Genomic DNA, 19,801 nt, shown 5'->3' with positions numbered 1-19,801 from the left:
TGTTCACCTTGTCAGCGCATTTCATTTGATCTGCCGCTCAAGAGCGCGCGTGTCAAACGTCCGGCCCGCGGGAAGGATTTTTGTCTCGCGTATTGATCAGAACCCCCAGAACAGGTTGACTTGCACTGTTTGGCCGAAGCCAACTGTTGTTGCTAATTATGTCCGCTGGAGGTCGCAGTGACACTGCACCGTGAAAACGGATGCTCTGTGAAGAAAGATTCGAGCGATAACACTGTGCCGTACTGTACTTCTATCTTTCACTCTCGCTGCAGCCGTAACGAAGCGCTTTGCAGAGCATCGAGCATAAAACGGTGACCGCGACACAATCGTAACACGTGTTCCTGCACAGCCCTTGCTGTCCGAATCGGTTCGAGATGAAAGAGGAGAAATCGGCTCCCTTCCCCCGGTTTTCGAAACATCAATCAACAGCCCGAGTTCGAAAAAGTGGAAGCGCTGCCGCAACTTGGATGTCGACCGTTGACGAGGTAGGGGCACTGCCAGCCCCCTCTCTCCGGAAAGAGGCCTCTTGAGATGAGTCACCGGTGAGGTCAGGATTTCCAAATCTTGAACCGAAGTTGGTCACTTTGAAATGATTTCTAGTCGTTTCATACGGGGTACAAACTTATAGACTGATTTGCGTTGCTGGAATCGCACGCATTCCTGCGAGAAATGTTGGTCTGTCCGGGCGTGTCATCACCTTCACGTCAACGGCATCGACCAGTCGACCACACTCGTCTGGGTTCGCGGACACCCGGAGAGTTCGGTCCGAATGTCTTCAAAGGCCAGTCCCGAATCCATCGATACACGGAAATCCAATCCGGATCCTCGCTCGATCTCGTTTTGTTCCTTTGGGAGACGACTCGAGTTTGGATTCAAGTGCATCTCGGTCAGATGCTCGGGCTCCGAATGATTCCCAGAAATCGGCTGAAGTCCAGTCCGGATATTTGTCAATGAAGTCTGTGTCTTTGCGTGTTTAGTCCGAATCCTCGCGAGTGGAAATCCAGTACGGAGCTTGAGGTCTAATGACACGCGCCGAATCACCACGAGCAGATTCATGCGCGGGGTCAGATGCACTTTGACACACCAGACAAGAAATATCACAGAGACGGCTGCCCATCGTGTAAACGCGTGTATTTACACACTCGAGAAGTCACACACTCAATCGGTTACTCGGTCGGCGGGCGAGGGGACCGAGGGCGAGGAAGGGAGGCATGCCGCGAGGCGGGCTCGACGGCTTCCGCGGCGGGCCGGACATGTCCGGGGCGGCCCTACTTTTCCGGGTGCCGCTGACAGGCGGGCGGTGCTTCGGTCGTACAAACATGGCCTCCATGATGGAGCGTCGACTGCAACTTTAGCGTTTTCCTTCACCTCGCGCGACTCGCCGAAAGCCAAACGCGACGAGCCCCGACGCCATGAGCGGGGATACGACGGGCGACTCGCTGTGACCGCAGCGGCAAACGCGCGCTGGTGCTCGCACAAGTTGTGTGTCAACACGTCGCTTGAGCTCGGCAGCAAGCTGGAGAGCAAAAGAAGGAGAACCGCGTCCAACCCGTAAGGCGCCTCGCTGGCTTTTCTCGCTTTTGTCGGCTCGGGGCCGTTTGTGCGCGTGACTTTGGCCCTGCTTGGACGAGACCGCGAACGTGAGCGGCGCCTTGAGCGTCGAGGCGAGGGCTAGCCCCGCGAGCGTTAGCTGCTGCTAACGTAAGTGATCAGTCAACTGGGCGGTGCGACGAGCTACATGCTATTGCTAACGCTAATGTTTACACCTCTCGCTGGCTTTCTGTCGCTCGTTAACTCCGACGCCGACGCCTGTCACCGGACCAAATTCAACTTTGGGCCCTTTCGAGCACATCTTGTCCGTTATCATCTGCTCTTCTCTTTTCTTTCCTTGGCCAAAGTCTCTCGTTGTCCAAATGTAATTGGCATAAGTCAAAAGAAAGGCGCTTTTCAATGGCCAGAGTGGAACGTTCCGTACTCTAAATGATTTTGGCGCGGAAGAAAGTTCAAAGGAGGAGAAGCAAAAAAAAATGGCAACGTTTAAAAAGCGGCCAAGAAGCGTCCACCTACTAGCGAGCAGCAGAGCTTCGGTGGCAGGATCACAGTGACATCCAGTCTTCTAGCAAGGGATGCACACACGAGCAACATCCAAAATGTCGAGCACATAAGTGTCCAACTTCGGTCCTCGAGGGTCGCTTTTCTGCACGTTTTCCATGTCCCTGTTGCAACCCACCTCATTGGAATGATCCGCAATCTCTGCAGGAGCCCGATAACGATACTGATCATTTCAAACGGGCGTGTTGCAGCAAGGGAGATCAAGGAAAACATGCTGGATAACGGCCCTCGAGTACTGGAGCTTTTGACCACAGGTGTCTACCTGTGGTCTAGCTGGACTGGCGCTCACTGCTTAATCGCTCATTACTCTTGGGATTTTTTTCAAACGCGTATTGCGTTGCTGGAAAGACTCTTAAGAATCTTTTTATTTGTGATTAGAAAGTGGGGAATGGGTGAATCTTCCCTCAAAGTGCCCAGTGTGGTTAGAATGGCCACTTCAACGTGAGTCCGACACACAAAGGATTTTGAAAATCAGAGGTGTCTCTTCGCTTTGAGTTTTTTATGCCGGGCAGAAAAACAACCTTTTTGGGAAACGTTGTTGTGCCTTAAAGCCAATTGCAAATGAAAGCCAATTGTGCCTTCAAGCCAAATTTGGCTGCAAAAGCACCATGAAAATGGAGTCAAACAGTTTTACCAGATCATTTCTCGACACAACTCTCTCTCTCTCTCTCTGACCCTGCTACGTGGGTAATCACTTCCCTGATTGGCTGACAAGTTACCGTTAAGATCCTTCCCAGTCTCCCCAATCGGCTGGCAAGGACCAAAATCCCCAGAGGTATCTCTGAATTGCTGCATGCCGTCGCAAGCAGAATCTCTTGCGTGCCCAAACAGCCACTGAATTAGCACTTGTGTTATTTGGAATGGTGAGCAGTGGAATACCTCATTAGCAAAGACACGTTTTGTGCTTTCATTTGCTTTGCAGGATTTTGGAGGTGTTTTTAAGTTTTCCCGCACAAATTCCACAAAGACGGCAATTGGCACGTCATTACAAACGCAACGCACGCGCTCAACGCAAAGATGAAAACCTGTTGTTTGTTCGCCAGCGAGCTGTCCAGGAAGCAGGAGTGGGCGTTTGATGTTTTGAAACTTCTTTCATGTTTTGAAGCAGAATGCCCTCAGAGGACCGAAGAGCGCCACCTCCTGTCACTCGGGCCGGACGCAAAGCCGCCGCGTCGGAGAAGCGGCCTCGCGGGCGACCTCGCAGAGATGGCGTAGGCAGCCGCGGTGCGCCTCCCTTTCATCTTCCTCCTTCAACCTCCCCTCTGCCTCCCCCTTCTCCCAAATCCAGGAAGAAGTAAGTGTGATGAGTCAGGCTGGCTGGGAATTGTCTTCATGTCGGTTTCGGGCAACCTGGTCGTTGTGTGAGGGTGCGTGTGCAGGTTTGATCATCTTGACACGCGTTTTATGTGTGTGTGTGTGTGTGCCTGTGGTGGGGGTGCAGGGGGAGGAGTCGAGGCCAAGCCCAAGTGGAGGATGAAGAGGGCGTGGACATAACGGATAAAATGCGTCCTCTTCGGAAGATGGCAGGTGAGGATGAGGACCATGGCAAGGTTGTTCTTGGCTCAAATTGGGGGGGGGGCGGTTGTAACCCCTTGCCTCAAAGATCTTTTCTCTCAAGTATTTACATGCAAATTATTGTTCTTTAATTTGTCATGTTTTTACTTTCTTTGCCCCAAATCATATGGTATGATCAACTACAAAATAAAGCAACGAGCATCTTCCTTATGAAATCAAATCTACCAAAAGTGGACTCGCGTCCAGTTTAGGAGTAAAGTTTTGTTTCCTTTCGTCCGTCACGTATGCACTAAAAAAGAAAGTTGGGCAATTGTGTCTCATTCGCGTCGTCTTCATCGCCGTCCACAGTTTAAGGAGCGACTTTTTTGGAGAGACGGCACCGTCAAGGCGTTTATTTAAAACACCCCCCCTCCTCCCCCCCAAAAAAAGAAAAAGAAAACACCCACACACCTAAGTAGTACGGCACGGGTCAAGTAAGATGACTTCACGGTGTCAGATGCTTGAAATGCTTTAAAAGCCAGAGGGGCTTCAAGTGAGGCGGAGGTGCTTCCCTCCAAACTTGATGAGCAGGAACATTTCAGATGCTAATGACCATGATTGTGATCGGTTTGTCAGTAGAGGTGACGACTGGACATCATGGCTCCGCCTCCAGGAGGAGCTCCAACACCGCCCCCAGCGTCCCCGGAACCCCTCCCGCCGACCCAGCTGTTAATTTGGCCCCACCCCCGACATCGATCTCAGAGGAGGAGCCCCCTCAAGCCGCTCCCGACGCCCCTCCCGGTCCGCCGCGCAGCCCGGCTCCCGGCCCGAATGCCGACGTGGGCGGAGCCAGTCTGGCCTCCAGCCCCGCGCAGTCGCCCGGCCCGCGCCCGGAGGACGACGACATGCCGTCGCCGCTCTTACGACGCTCCATGTCGGAAGACTCCGGCTCGCCCACGCCCAGCCTGGGACTCACCGAAAGACGGTGAGTGTCGGGCCACGCGTGCGCTCCCGCTCGCTGCCTTTCCGCACCGAGCGGCGGGCTTCACGGCTCTCGTGTGGTCCCGTTAGCCTACAGCAGTGTGCCTTCTGTTACCGCGGCGAGCGACCCCCTCTGGGCCAAGGCCCGTTGGTGGTGTTTGGACCCACGCCGGGCTACGTCCCGCTTCACGTCCTCAGCCGCAGAACGTCCTCGGACCGCGACGGCGATTGTCACGACCACTGCTACCCGCGCAGCCACGCCGTGCACATGTGAGTCGCACGCTGTGGGCTTTTGGTTTTGTTTTTTTGTGCATAAACATTGCATTTAAAAAAAAAAATCTTTAATGAGAGAAAAATGTACACTTTTTTTCCTTGTATGAATGAGCAGTCACAATAACCTTAATCGTGTGTTGTGTGTGTAGGAAGAGCAACAGCCCAGCGCAATGTGGTGAGTGGCGTTTAGCAATTTTCTGTTGCCCCACACAGCATTGCAGCACGATCAATATTTTCTGGTTTCGCAGACGACGAGTCTTCCTTCCAGTTGCTGGAGCAGCTCGGAGCCATCGGCCTCCCGCACGACATCGATGTCCAATCACTGTTTGATCCCACGGGTACTCGACATGCACACGCGCCTGCCGTCACGTCTGTCTAGACCAGGGCGCCCCAACTCATTTTTGTCACGGGCCCCATATTGGAGTTACGCTTTCCCTTGGAGGGGCCTTAGGAATTTTGGGAAAGCATATAAATCGCCTCCACGTATTCCATACAGGGCGCGCAACAAATTGATGGATAAGCAGTTTTAAAGCAGAACTTGACATGCTTACTTGCTTTTGCCAGATCTGGCCCCTGGGCCTCGACTTGACACCTGGGGTCTCGGCTCTCTGGCACACATGTGCACACTTGTTTGGTGAGGTGACTTTTTTTTTTCCATGTGCACGTGCAGGTCAATGCTGCGCTCACCTTCAGTGCGCAGCCTGGTCTGAGGGCGTGCGTCGCGGCGAGGGCCAATCGTTGCTCTACGTCGACAAAGCCATCGACTCGGGAAGCACGCAGGTCAGTCGACAAGTGAGCTGAAGCGACACGGAGATGCAAGGCCACAAACCTAAGAAGATACACGATGACGAAATCACGTCTCCCATCTCGCGCGATGATCTCTTTCAAGAGTTGACCCGCAAGGCCTGCCGCCGCGTCTCCGCGTTGTCGCTAGGCCGGGGCTCGCCAATGTCGTTTTCAGACACTGATCATGTTGATGACGTTAGTGACCCCCGCGCGCGACCAAATGTGAATCGAGGAAGCCGAAAGAATAAAGGAGACCAAAGTGCGATGGAATGGGCGCATGGTGTCGCATGGTTTCAGCCCCCCTCGCCGCATCTCTCCCGTCCAGGCGTGCGTGTTCTGCGGCGGTCTCGGAGCGTCGCTGCGTTGCCGCGAGACGGGCTGCGGGCGGAGCTACCACTTCCCATGCGCCGCCGCCGCCGGAGCTCATCAGGACTGGGAGCAGAGACGCACGCTGTGCACGAGACACGCGCATGCGGGTACGCAAACTACACGCACATTCGCCGCGGGTGGGGGAGGGCCCCGGTCAAAGTGAAGTCGCCAAATATCGGCCCTATCGGAGACTCCGGCTGACCTCAACGTGTCCGATCGATGTGGTTTGTTGAGTTGCGCCGTACAGAAGTCCCTCCGAAGCACCTCGAAAGTGAAAAGCCACACTTGAATTTATTTCTTTTATTTTTTTTCCACTCGCCGGCAGCCGGAAGGTTCCCACTTGACAACATCACTGGCCGCCAGCGCCGCATCCAGGCGTTGGTGCGGTTTCGCTCCTGTGAACGGCTGCACGTGTGTTGTCTTTGTTTTCAGAGTCTCGGTCCTGCGTGTCGTGTTCACTCGGCGACAATGTCGGCAGTCTGTTGATGTGCTGTTGCTGCGGCAACCGATACCACGCACGATGCTTGGCCCCGCCCCTGACTCCCTCCTCCCTCATCCGGGCTGGCTGGCAATGTGTTCCGTGTCGAGTGTGTCAAAGCTGCAGGTAATGCATGCGCCACGGGGGTTGCCCAGATTAGTCGACGAGTAAGGCCGCGCAATTATGGACAAAATAATAATCGGGATTATTTTGGGTGGGATTGAAATAACTTGGGATTTATTCAACTCCTCCAAATTTGCGTCAAAGCCTCCTGCCGATTCATCCCTGCACGTTGAACATCTTTTTGAACCTGCTTTTCGTTTTGTCTGGTCCAAAATGACCTTGTCCGTGTCATTTGGAATTAAAGCCTTGTGCGTTTTCCTTCTGCTACATCCACACCGGTGATGCTTTGCATCTATACCCATGGCAGCGTTGCACTTATCTCTTGATCATATTTGATATAGATCTACCTACTGGGCTACCACTTCTTCAGCGATGTAACACGTGTGCTGCCGTCTCCTTTAGGCTGCGAGAGGACACGTCGGTGTTGCTGGTGTGTGCTCGCTGTGATAAAGCTTACCACGCGCACTGTCTGACTCCCCCATTGAATCACACTCCAGACAGTAACTGGATCTGCCAGGTACTGCCCCCCACTGCCCCCCCCCACACACACACTTTCGTCAAGCAGTATAATCTTAGTGGGCATGCTCTTCTTCTCCCAGAGCTGTCGAGTGTGTCTCCGCTGCGGCGTGAGGTCGTCAGGTCACTGGGCCAATCACCCCTTCCTTTGTGCGTCATGTGATCCAGCTTTGCCTTGTGGCGTGTGTGGCCACACGCCCGATTTGTACTCGCTGCAGGACTATGTGACGTGCATCTGCTGCTACAGGTACACGATCAACAGGAACATCTTGGAGAGTTGACAACAGTGTTCCACCGCTTATTTGTAGCTTTTTCCATTTTCTGCCCTCTGCTGTCTGTACTCGGGCCAAAGCCGTGTCTGATATGAAAATGTTGAAGTGAGGTCAGGACCTTCATTTCGTCAAACCGTAGGCGTGGCTAAGAAAGAAAGGGCTCTGCTTCCCTCCTTTGGAGTCAATTACAAAGTACAGCTGCAACAATGTTGGTTTCTGGTCGACGCGGTGTTGTATGGCCTGGCTGCGTGTGCCGCATAACAGCCTGTGTTGCGCACGCATGTGCGGTGTGTTGCAGGTGTGTTCACACCCAGTGCATTTCCGCCGAGGAAGGCATCGGAGCAACCAAGCGTGACGGCCAAAGTTACGTTTGTCCCGCCTGTCGGCCTCGGGGTGCGGAGCGAGCAGCACCCGCGCTGGTCTTGCACAGTCCTGCCCAAGACCTCCAACTCACACCCACACATGCGCCAGATTTTCCAAATCCTACTGAGGTTCTCCCCGTTAGTACTACTGCTAACAGCCCGGTTCATCTCTCGAGTTCAGAGCAGACTCAGACTCCAACTGAGATTACAAGACTGTCACACGACATTCCAGTAGCTTCTCCTTCCGGCGCCGCAGAGCTCCAGCAAAGTCCAACTCGGCCTCCTACCAGCCCTCCAGAGCAAAAGCCAAGTCCGCCGGTTTCAGCGCCTAGCTCAATAGAGCTAAAACCAAATCCGCAGTCGTCTCCTTCTCATGATACAAAGCCACAACAAAGACTAAGTCTAGAGCAAACTCCTTACCGCTCAGAAGGAAGTCTCGAACGGTCTCCCTCTGACCACCCAGACCCTAATCAAAGTCCAGAGTCACCGTCTGACCCCACAGAACTCAGACTGAGGCCACCACAATCTCCATCCAATCCAACAGACCTCCAGCAAAGTTTAGAACAATCTCCATCTAATTTGACAGATCTGAGACAAAGTCTATTGGCATCACCTGCAAACCTCTCGGCGTCACCTCGTAGTCCACCGCCACCATCTTCCTTGAACCACTCGGCGCTTCACAAAAGTCCTTCTTACGGTACTGAGCCGCAGGCAAGTTTAGAAACGGCTCCCTGTAGCCCAACACCGTTTCGTGAAAGTCCAGCGCAGTCTCCATCCGAGCACACAAACCTCCAACCTTTGAAGTCTCAGCAAGCAGAGCTCCAACTAAGTCCCGTTTCATTTATTCCCAACACTGAAGCAGTCCAGAAAAGCCCAGTGCGATCTCCTTCAAATGCCACAGATCTGTATCTCAGTCCATTGCCATCTCCTTCTAATGTCACGGAGCTCCGTCCAAGTGCCGTCCCGTTTTCATTGGAGCCCACAGCATTCCGGCCACCTCCGGTCCAATCTCCGATTAGGAACACTGAGCTACGGCAGAGTCCACTCTCATGTTTTAAAGTCACAGAGTTCCAACAGAGCCCAAGACCATCCCCTTCTAGTGTCACAGACCTCGGTTTAATTCCGCTCTCATCTACGTCAAAGCCCACAGACCGCCCACAAAGTCCACTAACTTCTACTAACGTGCAGGATTTCCATCCAAGTCCTACCCAATCTCCTTCTAATGCTACTGCTCTCCATCCAAATCCAGGCCCATTTCCTATGGTCACGGAGATCCAGCAAACTGCAACGCCATCTCCTTTTAAAGTCACAGAGCTCCAGCAAAGTCCATTACCATCTCGTTCTAACACATCAGATCTTCAAGCAAAGCTTCCCCCTTGTAAAACCGACGAGCTCCCGCGCAGTCCAGTTCCATCTCCTTCTGACACCAAAGAAATCCTGCAGTGTCCAACACCAACTTCTTCTAAAATCACACATCTTCAGCAAAGTCCCATACCATATTCACCCAAGGCCACAGAGTTTCATCAAAATCTAGTCAGCTCTCCTATCAATGTCACGGAGCTCCGTCGAAGTCCAGTCCCGTCTCCTTTGAACATTAAAGACCTCCAGCAAAGTCCAGTCCCTTCTCCTGTGATCAGAGCCGAGCCCCAACAAAGTCCAGCAACATCTCCTCCCAAGGTCACAGAAATCCCACATGGGGCAACACCATTGCCTTCTCAGACCCAAGACCTCCAACAAAGTTCAAAATCAATTCCTTCCAATGTCACCATGATCCGCCACAGTCCGGTGCCGTCTCCTTCGAGCATCGCAGAGCTCCATCATAGTGCGGTAACCTCTCCCTCTCACATCAGAGAGCTTCATCCAAGTCCACCAACATTTCCCTCTGATGTCACAAATCTCCCGAGTCCAGGAACTTCTCCTTGCGACGTTACACGGCTCCGTCAGAGTCTGGCAACATCTCCTCCTCAAGTCATAGAAATCCCGCACTGTGAACCACCATCTCCCTCCAAGGTCACAGAGCTCCCTCCAAGTCCAACAACATCTCCTAACGTCACTCAGACCCAGCGCTGTCCGACACCATGGCCTCCTGACGTCGCAGAGCCCCAACAAAGTCCAGCAACATCTCCTCCGAATATCACAGAGCTTCAACGCAGTCCAAAGCCATCTTCTCATGTCATACAGCTCCCTCCGAATCCAATCCCATCTCCGTCTGTCACCGAAGTCCCACAAAAACCATTTCCATTTTTGTCCACGTCCACAGCGCTGCCTCAAATCCCGCTGCCATCTCCTTCTGATCTCACCAACGCAAGACTAAATCCAGTCTCATCTCAAGCAATTCTCACAGAGCTCCAGCTAAGTCCAGCAACATCTCCCTCAGTCCCCGCAGAACTCCATGAGAGTCAAGTGCCGTTGCCCTCGAGAGCCACAGAGCATTCACAGAATTTCAACGAAGCCCGAGAACCCTCCGCGCCTTCTTATACTTGTGGAGCAGATCTCGAAGAAGGTGCACTGCAATCTCTTCCGTGTCCAGCTGAGCTTCTAATGAGCCACCTGCGCTGCTCTGAGAATGCAGAACTCCACGAATGTCCTGCCATGTCTCATCTTTATCCAATCCAAGTCAAGAAAGACCCACAAGCCAATCATGTTCCTTGGGACTACCAGGACAACCACGGCACCTCTCCAAGAACTCCCTTGAGTTCAACACCCCCCGTGTTGCCTTCTGTTGCTTTGGACCTGCAGCAACGCGCTGTCCTTTTGACCTCCGCACCATCCGAACATAGTCCTCCATCCAGTCCTCCCATTGAGTCGAGTAGGGAAAAGCCGGAAAACAGAGCGTCTCCGAAAGGTCCGGTTCGGGGTGATACGATGTCTGAGCTTAGTCCGTGTGGAATGGATGATGACGAAGCAAAGCCCGTGATCATTTCGCCAGACAGCCGCGTGCAAGATGACTGCTCCCAGCCGACGAGACCCCTTAGGCCTGCTGATGAACTGCTGCAGGTCCAGACTCATCAAGCGGAAAGCTTTCCTGAGGCCCAAAGTCCTACGCTAGCCGGAAGATCCCCCTCGCAGGGTCATAAACCGGATGTCGAAACAGCCCTGGATCGGGAGAGCGATTGCTCTCCTTTCATAGCTTGTAAACTTGAGCGGGATCTCTCTCCAGGCAGCAAACCCTCAGCATGCAGGCCCGGTACTGTTGCCGGTAGCCCATCGAGAGCCCCCTTGAGCTCCACCCCGTGTAATCTGTCGCAGCCCATTAGTCCAGCTCCGCAACCTGCCAGGCCTTTGCAACCGGGGGCGGTCGCTCACCAGTCTTTTGCACAATCGAGCGTCTCTCAAGGCGGCGGCGGAGGCACCGAACTTAGTCCCGGGGACATTCCGCCCAATGGAAGCATGGATAATAGCCAAACACTGGAATCTGGTCTTTGTAGCTCTGCCACTGTCACGGTCGAACCCGCGCCCCTTTCCCGTCCGCAGAGTGAACCCGATGATCTGCCGTCGCCCGCACCGGCAAGCCTTGTTCACCAAAGCGCTTCAGTGGACCGTAGTAGCCCCTCTCCTGTGTCTTGTGATGCTGGGACCGCGGAGGGTGTTCCTTGTCATTTCAACGATTCTCTTGACTGCACGTCGCAAAACCCCACTGGTCCCGTACATATCCATGCCGGAGCCAGAGGTCCTGCCGACTCGCTTCACGCCCCGTATGACTTGATGACAGACGCCGTTGAACGTTTACCGGGCGGGATGGGTCCTTCAAGCCAAGCAGGTAGCCCCGCGATGTCAGCAGACCGCTCTTCCCAACCATGTGCCAGCCCCTCATCATTGGACGCCACCTCACCTCAGACGGCAGTTAACCATGGCGAGTTTGAAAAGAGTCCCGCTTCAGCGGGTGACCGCAGTCCAGCTGGCTCGCTGTATGATCCGGAACTTTTACAGCTCCCGCAGACTGGCCCGTCCAGTCTCTCCGCCGTTCCGACGTGCAGCCGCCCCACAGACTCCAAGCCTTCCCATTCGACTAGAGTTAGTCCTCCACACAGTAGATACGCAGGCGACGGCTCTGATGGTCACGCTCCGATCAAAATTGACGCGGAGGCCAGTGGCTGCTCGAGCGACCCAAGTTCCTTAAAAACATGTGCGACATTCGGCAGCCCGACTCCAGCGCGGGCTGCTGAAACGTGTCCCGGTAGCCTCACGGGTAGCACGCGTTTGAGCCCTGAAGCGGACGCGCAGGCCGGCTCCCCGGAACGGAATTCACTCGGGCGTGATTGCGCTCCGGGTTTATCTCCACCTTACCAGCTCGGCGGCTCGTTTGCCGCTAGCCGGGCTAGTACGGCTGACCCGAGGCGGTTTCCAGCACCGTTAAGCCCCTGGAATGACAGACCAGCCAGCGGTCCCACTCAGGAACACGCCAACGTGCCTGAAACCGGATGTCCTGGTCAAACGCAAGCGAGAACAGCATGCCGGAGCCAGCTTGCTGATTCTTTGCGGCCGGATAATGCACAGATTTCAGAAAGTCTTGAGGAGCTCGAGTCCAGTACGGGGTCAGCCGTTCCTACTCGCGTCGGGTCAGAAAGCGGCCCCTGTCTCGCGGCTCCCACTTCTGCGTTCCTGTGTGAGGGGGAGTCAACAACCACTTGTGAGTAGGAATTGAACGGTCAACATTCGTTCAACCGTCCGACATGTCTTGACCTTTGTGTTTTCTTTCAACAGTGGCCACCACAGACCAGGCCGACCCACTTTGTTCACGCCGCTACCTTCCTGAGAAGACGGAAGGAGAAGTGCCAGACCGGGAGCACGATAAGCAGCTGATAGATGCGCAGAAGATGTCGCGGCGCCAAGAGGAGAAGGAGGTCCAAAGCCAGGAGAAGATGAAGGAGCAACACCAGGAAGAGATTGAGGTGGAGCGGATGCAAGAGGATAATCGGGACCAGCGCCAGGCGGAGGAGAACTGTGAGGAGCTCCCATCAGGTATGGAGCAGGCAGTGAGTTTGAACGACCTCCGGAAGGAAGTTGCCGATGATGTTCTTTCTCCGTGTATCCGTAGTACTCCCGCTATCAGCCGATGAGCCTGCTGCGGCATCCGCCTTCTTCTGCGCTCCCCCCTCGCAGTCCTCACCTAACCTGAGTGGTTCCCCTGCGCCCTCGCCGCCCGCCTTTCCCCATTGGGGCGTTACCTCCGAGACGTTCCTCCCCCTGCCCGACGCGCCCTCGGAATGGCCACAAGGCGACCGGTCACGCTCCCGCAAGACGCTCGAAGCCGCCAAAGATGTTACAGGCCAATCCCACGTCGGCTCATCGGAGAGGGACGAGTCGACTCCTGACGCGGCAGCAAATCGGGAGGGGGCGAGGCAGAGTAGCAGTGACGGGGAGGGGGAGCAGGAACCAACTTTAGACGCGGAGGTGATGAAGCTGATGTGCTCGTCGTCTCCCAGCGCCTCCCCCTGCCACCCGCCCTCCCTCACACCTCCCCCACTCAGCACGCGGAGTCTCAGGCCTCCTCCTCGCTCCGTTCCGCCATTGGACGAGCTGTCCATCCGCCTCAGGCAGTCTCCTTTCTCCACAGAGGCCTCGCCCGAGACCTCGCCCACGCCCACGCCCATCAGGGTGTCCCTCACCCCTCCGCCCCTCTCCCCTCCCTCTCCGCCCCTCAGCTTCAGCCCACCGTACAGGGAGTCGCCGCCCCTCTGCAAGGTAGGGCTGGAAGCCATTTTGAAAGTGAATCTCAGTTTGCGGTTTGGACAGCCCGGCCTTGCGGCAGCCGGTGAAGTTTGAATTTGTAAGTCACGCCGTGGCGTCCTGTCGTCCTCGCATGTCCGCCGGGCTCGCAGACGCTTCCGTCCACGGTGATTCCGCTCACCCGTAAGATCGGCATGGGCAAACCCGCCATCTCCAAGAGGAAGTTCTCGCCCGGCAGGACCCGCGTCAGGCAGGTACGTAAACCTCGAGCTGTACGCTGTTGTCGTGCTAACGGCATCTCGTCGATAGGTCTCGTTCATGTCGCCGCGTTTTGTCCCCTTCCTCCCGTCTTTCCGGCATCCCCCCCGTCGTCGTCTTCCCTCAGGCTTCGTGGTGGAGTAATGTGAGGGCGGTGAGCCCCCCCTCGTCCTCCCAGGACTCTCCGGGCGAGGGGGGCCCGGACAGCCCCAAGTCCCGTCGAGCGGACTCGCCCCTATGGAGCATGAGAGCGGTAAAGAAGCCCTCGCCCACCCCGGATGACTTCCGTGCCTCATTCGAGCCTTGCCGCTTTGCCTGCGAACGGGCGGAAAGCCAGCGCGGCCCGTCTGTCGTCGGCCGACGCGACGAACCAACGTGTATGTTTGAGCTGCTTTCGTCGTCCCGCTGTGCCGTTTGTCAGGGTCGTGGCTCGGGCTTTCCTGGGAGGAGGAGGTCCAGGGGAGGAGGGGGTATCGGAGGAGGACGAGGGGGACGAGGAAGGAGTCGAATTAAGACGCAGGACTTTGTTCCCGTCTCGCCTACGGTAAGAGCCCACGCGCTTTGTCCAAGTCACCTTTCTTGGCGCGGCCCTCGATCGGGAGCGTCTCACGGCGACACGCCGCGAAGGCTTTCGCAAATGAGACCGGCCAGTTGTCGCGAGTGTGAACCGGGCGCTGTCGTTGCAGTACGGCTCGGTGGAGTCGGCCCCGCCCAAGGAGGAGGAGGAGAACTCCATGCACAACACGGTGGTCATGTTCTCCACCTCCGACGTCTTCACACTCAGACAGGTGCGTGGCAAGAAAAGGACCCGCCGGCCCAGCGGAAAGTAACCTTCCTCCTCGTTTGTCATTGCGAAGGATATGTGCGTGGTGTGCGGCAGCTTCGGTCGGGGAGCGGAAGGTCGACTGCTGGCGTGTTCTCAGTGCGGCCAGTGCTACCACCCGTACTGCGTCAACGTCAAGGTTAGCCCGTCTGTCCCCGTCCGCCTCTTCCCGGTCGAGCCGCGACTCCAAGCGCCCGTCCGCTTTGCGCAGGTCACTCGGGTCATCCTGACCAAAGGGTGGCGCTGTTTGGAGTGTACGGTGTGCGAGGCGTGCGGCCAGGCCACCGACCCCGGCCGGCTGCTGCTGTGTGATGACTGCGACATCAGTTACCACACGTACTGCCTGGAGCCGCCCCTGCACACCGTCCCCAAGGGGGCCTGGAAGTGCAAATGGTGGGCGCCGCTCGCCTGCGTTCTGCAACTCGGCCCGGCCTCTTTTTACCAGACCTTTTGCGTGTGCGTCTGCTCTGCAGGTGTGTGTGGTGCGTCCAGTGCGGCTCGGCCTCGCCCGGGCCGCACTGCGAGTGGCAGAACAACTACAGCCGCTGCGGACCCTGCGCCAGTCTCACCTGCTGCCCTCTCTGCCAGAGAGCCTACACGCATGATGACCTCATTCTGCAGTGTCAGCAGTGTGACCGGTAACACACACACACACACACACTTTTATCTGCTCTGTTCCTATCAGGCTTAACAAAGGGATCTCTTCATTTGATTTTCATCATGGACTCTTCCAGTTCATTTGGGAACAACCCTAAATGTCCCTAAACCCTTGGGACACCCTAAATGAATTAAGGGAAACTTGCATGGTCTTTTCCACTGACGTCTTGCGTGTGCGCGCGCGCGTGTCTAGGTGGGTGCACGCAGTCTGTGAGGGTCTGACATCTGAAGATGAGGTGGAGGTCGCCGCCGATGAAGGTTTCGACTGTTCACTGTGCAGAACACGCAGTCGCATCCCATACGGTAACGCATTCGCACACGCGTGCGCACGCCCGATTGGCTATGTCGTGACGGTCGACTGGCGTGGCTGTTGCAGGGAGGCCTGACAATTTGGACATGGTTCAGATCCTCTCAAGAACCCGAGAAGCAGGTGTGTTCTTCTGACGGTCAAGTTGCCCGCAGCCGCCTACTTTTTCCCTCCTCATTGCACAAAATGGCTGACGTTTCCTGAACCCGTCGGCAGTTGAGCTGAAATGCGTTTCGTTTGCGTGTGCAGACACAAAGACCTACCGTCAAGACGGCGTATTTCTGACAGAGTCGGGCCTCTCTCAGCTCCAGTCCCTGGTTGAGCCTTTGACCTCGACTCGTAGGTACCGCAGGTGAGCAAAAGGATGAGTGACCTCGCACGGCGACGAAAAGTGCAAGTCCCGATCTGTCTGGAGTCACAAGTCAAACATTCTGACTGTATATTTGCTCGGATATTGGACAGTTCTTGGCATTCAGAATGAGCTGTGAGGCCATAACGCTCAAGTTGAGGGATTGCCTCGGTACTGATGGATTCCAAACGCAGCCACTACCTTCAACATCATCCGCTCATTCCTGACTCGAATCGCTGTCCATCTATCGGATTTTTATTTAATGGACGTAGATGCTTCCCTAAATTCTCCCCCAATAATCCCTCCAGCTACTATATGTAATATATATCTTATTATATTGCCAACTGAGATGCAGAGTGCTGACCATCTGTTTTCGGTCTGCTATCAGGTGCAAACCCAAACTGAAGTTGAGGATCATTAACCAGAACAGCGTGTCTGTCCTGCAGACCCTGCCCGACCCGGACGCAGGTTTTTTACACACGCACACGCACACACACACACACACAGACATGCTTGAATGTGGTTATATGAATGCGTGCATGCGCGTGTGGTGCGTGCAGGTCACGTGGAGTGTGAGATCAAGTCAGACTCCAGCCCCGAGAGAGAGCAGGCACCCGAGGATGATGTCAGCAAAGACCTAGTGAAAAGGAAGAGGAAGCCCTACCGGCCAGGTGAGGAAGCCCCCTAGAGCCCGCCGCCGACGTCGACCCTGGCGATGCGGCGTCCAAGCGTCGTCTCTCGGTGATAACGCTCCGTCTCTCAGGTATCGGAGGCTTCACGGTGCGGCAGCGAGGCGGCAAGGCGGCCGCCGGCGTCATCAAACGTTGCAGTGAGACACCGCAGGGAGATGAAGGTGACGTGACCCCAAGTGAAGACCGCGCGCTCTTTGGCCCGTATCCTCATCCTCGTCGTCCTCTTGCAGAGGGAGCCGAGCAGACCGCAGACAAGGTGAAGAAGAGATACAGAAAGAAGAAGACCAAGCTGGAGGAGGCCTTTCCGTCTTATCTACAGGTAGCGCTGGCGCACACGCGCACCCTCGCAGCATTCCGACGGCCATTCTTCACGCCCGTCACTTCACAGGAAGCGTTCTTTGGTCGGGATCTTCTGTATCGCATTCGTCAAGTGGACCAGAGGATCCTGTCGGAGGCGGCGAGGGTCAGCCGGTCGGGAGCGGTGGATAGTAAAGGCCCCGCCCCCTCGGAAAATCGCATGGACGCCAAGCAGGAAAGGCCGCGTGAGTCTGGACATTGATTCCTCCATCGCGTCACCGTTCATTTGTCTCCGCGACGTCATTGTGACGACGCGTGAGGCTGCGTTGGCAAGCGTTTGTTCCGATGAATCTGCAAGGGTGAGCCACCGAGGAATTGATGATTCAAGAAGTTGTTAAATCCCAAGGTGCTCACAGTCAAGTAGATGGGGACAGATTCTCAACACCGCTCTCCGTGGTGACCTCATTGCTTGCTCGCTTGTGTGTGTGTACGAGCAGCGTTGTCGGACGAGGCGCTGGCGGATCTGTGTGACGTTCTCAACACTCATCCTCATATTGTGAGCGGCGGACACGCAGGTACCGGGGGCGGGACTGCGGCACTTGCCCATCACATCGCCATCCTCTTTCTTTTCTTGACTCGTTTAGCGCGCGAGCTAACAAAAGACGCTTTTGTTACGCTGATTCACAAAATCTCAAAGTTGCCGATATCGGGTTTTGGAGTGACATTTAAAGACGGACCTTAAATCCGAGGCGGGGAGGTGGGGAGGCGGGGAGGCGGGGGCGGCGGCTTTGGCGGGAAGGAGGAACCGGCAGACCGCCGGTCATTCAGCGTTCCGGACTCCCGAATCGCTCCATAGGGATTTTTGGGCCGTGTTGCTAATTATCGCGGGTTTTCTCTGGCTTTGGCACTTTGACCTTCAAGCCCCCGCCCTAACCAAGTAACCGTCGGTGGCATGTCTTTTCAGCCGGCCCGGACATCAACGAGCCCTCGGTGACCTCCGAGCTGACGGGAAGCGGCGGGCAAGGTCAGAAAGCGTTGCACGAAGAGCCTCTGGATGCCATCTTAAACCCGGAGCTGGACAAGATGGTGGCAGACGGTGAGTTCAAGACGCTCACATTCCAGCTGGCGCTCGATGGTTTACGGCCGCCGCAGCATTCGGACATCCAGGTGGATGTCGGGACATCGCGAATGTGTACAATGCACTTGCGTGACTTGCATAACGTCCTACTTCTGTACCTACAAGTGCCACATTGAACCCCGTTCGGCAGGGAGGCGGCTGCGGGGGCGGGGAGGGGGAGCCGTTGCTGAAAGCGTTTTGTTTTGCGACTGTGTTCCAGGTGCCCTCCTCAGCAAATTGTACAAGATCCCAGGTAGGACCCGTCTCGGCGCCAGCGCCCCGCGGACTTTTGCGGCGCGCGCTCACGCATCTTGCCGACATGTACGCAGAGCTGGAAGGGAAAGACGTGGAAGAGCTTTTCACCGCCGTGCTCAGCCCGGACGGCGGCCAGCAACACGAGCGACCCACGCACGCTGGTGCCGGCAGCAAAACGTACTCGCGCGCGGCGCTTGAAGGAAACGTGGTCGTTGAATGTGGCGTGTCGGCAGGCGCCGGGGCATTTCCTCGCCCGGCCCCGCCGAACGGCCTGGCGGGCGGCGCTCCCGACCTGCGGCGCTCGGGCCCGACGACGGGGGTTCCCGTCTGCGGCGGCGCCGTCCCCCGCCGTTCCCCGGCCGACCAGAGGGCGGCGGAGGGCGAGCGCGACACCATGTCGACGGCGCAGAGGAGCATGATGAAGTGGGAGAAAGAGGAGGCTCTCGGGGAGCGGGCCACGGTGGCGCCTGTGCTTTACTGCAACACCAACTTCCCCCAGCTGAGAGAGCAGTATCCTGGTACGCACGCACGCACGCACGCACGCACACGTCGCCGTGTTTGAATCGTATTGGCTGAATTTGCGAAGGAGCCTCTCCGGGAATGTTGGCGCCGGCGGCTCGGGGTCTTCGCTTTGCCGCGGCCGCACACCTACGGCCGATGTTCTCTGTGCGTTTCTGTCAGAGTGGTCCACGAGAGTCAAGCAGATTGCCAAGCTGTGGAGGAAGGCCAGCTCTCAGGACAGAGCGCCCTATGTGGTGAGCGCCTCGTCGTCACGGCCGCGCCGCCGCCTCTTGTCGTGACCGTGCGGCGCCGTGTCTCGCAGCAACGCGCGCGGGACAACCGTGCGGCTCAGCGCATCAACAAGGTCCACGTGTGCGCCGAGCCCCCGAAGCAGCCGCTCCACGACCGCGTCCGCCCGGACGCCGCCGACTCGGCCCCGAAAGATCCGTTCAGGCCCAGAGAGTCGGAGCGGGAGCAGGAGTGGAAGTTGAGACAGGTGCGTAGCCCCGTGCACCGCTGACGGACGGGGGCGCCGCTCATTCCACGCTCACCGCGCGCCCCGCAGGCCGATGCCGTTGATTGATACTTGTGTGAACGTTGCCGAGCGTCGCTCCCGCCTCCTCTACTAATGTCTCTGATGTGTCATTGAAAAGGGAGAGGTAAAAGACAGATGGCGAGCCGGTAAGAAGAGGCAGGAAAATACAGATAAAGGTTGTCCCTTCCAGGCATCTCTAGCGGGAGGTGGCAAAGAGGCTCCGGTAAGCTCTCCAGGTGAACCCCTTCCCCATGGCCTGCATCCGTGACCCCCTGAAATCCTCTCGCCGTGCCGCCGATTAGCGCCAAACGCCCCCTCCTGTCCGTCAGCGTCGGCCGCGAGTTGAATTCCCGGGCCGCCGTGTGAGGATTTCAGCTTCATGGATGCAGGCGGCGCTCGTGTTTCTCACTGCGAGCCATTTCTTGCCGGCCCTGTCCAGACGCGTCGGGATGAAGCTCTGGGCCGTCCCACGTCTGCCACGCGACTCCTCTTCATCGCGTGTCTGATTTTGGGGGGGGGGGGGGGTGGCGGTCTTCTCCACCTGAGAGCAGGACCACCTGCCAGGATTCTCCCG

At 56.4% G+C, this 19,801-nt stretch overlaps 1 protein-coding gene across 1 annotated transcript in view; it reads left to right on the top strand.

The window, feature by feature from the left end:
• Positions 1–1,063: 1,063 nt before the first annotated feature.
• LOC127592943 (histone-lysine N-methyltransferase 2C-like) overlaps positions 1,064–19,801 on the top strand; it is a 31,587-nt gene continuing 12,849 nt past the window's right edge. The window contains exons 1-36 of the mRNA XM_052054053.1: positions 1,064–1,551; positions 3,218–3,406; positions 3,554–3,639; positions 4,243–4,591; positions 4,678–4,857; positions 5,010–5,035; positions 5,109–5,198; positions 5,531–5,640; positions 5,972–6,122; positions 6,448–6,619; positions 7,019–7,133; positions 7,216–7,379; positions 7,703–12,396; positions 12,471–12,728; positions 12,805–13,451; positions 13,589–13,690; positions 13,822–13,947; positions 14,116–14,238; positions 14,381–14,482; positions 14,552–14,656; positions 14,729–14,910; positions 14,991–15,155; positions 15,368–15,477; positions 15,551–15,604; positions 15,731–15,833; positions 16,219–16,298; positions 16,391–16,501; positions 16,594–16,841; positions 16,911–17,064; positions 17,317–17,394; positions 17,784–17,915; positions 18,157–18,189; positions 18,266–18,709; positions 18,873–18,946; positions 19,015–19,188; positions 19,346–19,450. Coding sequence (XP_051910013.1) covers positions 3,222–3,406; positions 3,554–3,639; positions 4,243–4,591; positions 4,678–4,857; positions 5,010–5,035; positions 5,109–5,198; positions 5,531–5,640; positions 5,972–6,122; positions 6,448–6,619; positions 7,019–7,133; positions 7,216–7,379; positions 7,703–12,396; positions 12,471–12,728; positions 12,805–13,451; positions 13,589–13,690; positions 13,822–13,947; positions 14,116–14,238; positions 14,381–14,482; positions 14,552–14,656; positions 14,729–14,910; positions 14,991–15,155; positions 15,368–15,477; positions 15,551–15,604; positions 15,731–15,833; positions 16,219–16,298; positions 16,391–16,501; positions 16,594–16,841; positions 16,911–17,064; positions 17,317–17,394; positions 17,784–17,915; positions 18,157–18,189; positions 18,266–18,709; positions 18,873–18,946; positions 19,015–19,188; positions 19,346–19,450 — 10,032 coding nt within the window. The 5' untranslated portion in view covers positions 1,064–1,551; positions 3,218–3,221. The remainder of the gene's footprint in view (positions 1,552–3,217; positions 3,407–3,553; positions 3,640–4,242; positions 4,592–4,677; positions 4,858–5,009; positions 5,036–5,108; positions 5,199–5,530; positions 5,641–5,971; positions 6,123–6,447; positions 6,620–7,018; positions 7,134–7,215; positions 7,380–7,702; positions 12,397–12,470; positions 12,729–12,804; positions 13,452–13,588; positions 13,691–13,821; positions 13,948–14,115; positions 14,239–14,380; positions 14,483–14,551; positions 14,657–14,728; positions 14,911–14,990; positions 15,156–15,367; positions 15,478–15,550; positions 15,605–15,730; positions 15,834–16,218; positions 16,299–16,390; positions 16,502–16,593; positions 16,842–16,910; positions 17,065–17,316; positions 17,395–17,783; positions 17,916–18,156; positions 18,190–18,265; positions 18,710–18,872; positions 18,947–19,014; positions 19,189–19,345; positions 19,451–19,801) is intronic.

Source organism: Hippocampus zosterae, chromosome 20, assembly GCF_025434085.1.
Source record: "Hippocampus zosterae strain Florida chromosome 20, ASM2543408v3, whole genome shotgun sequence".
Taxonomy (NCBI): domain Eukaryota; kingdom Metazoa; phylum Chordata; class Actinopteri; order Syngnathiformes; family Syngnathidae; genus Hippocampus; species Hippocampus zosterae.
The sequence above is the reverse complement of the archived record's forward strand: the minus strand, read 5'-3'. Positions and strand labels throughout refer to the sequence as shown.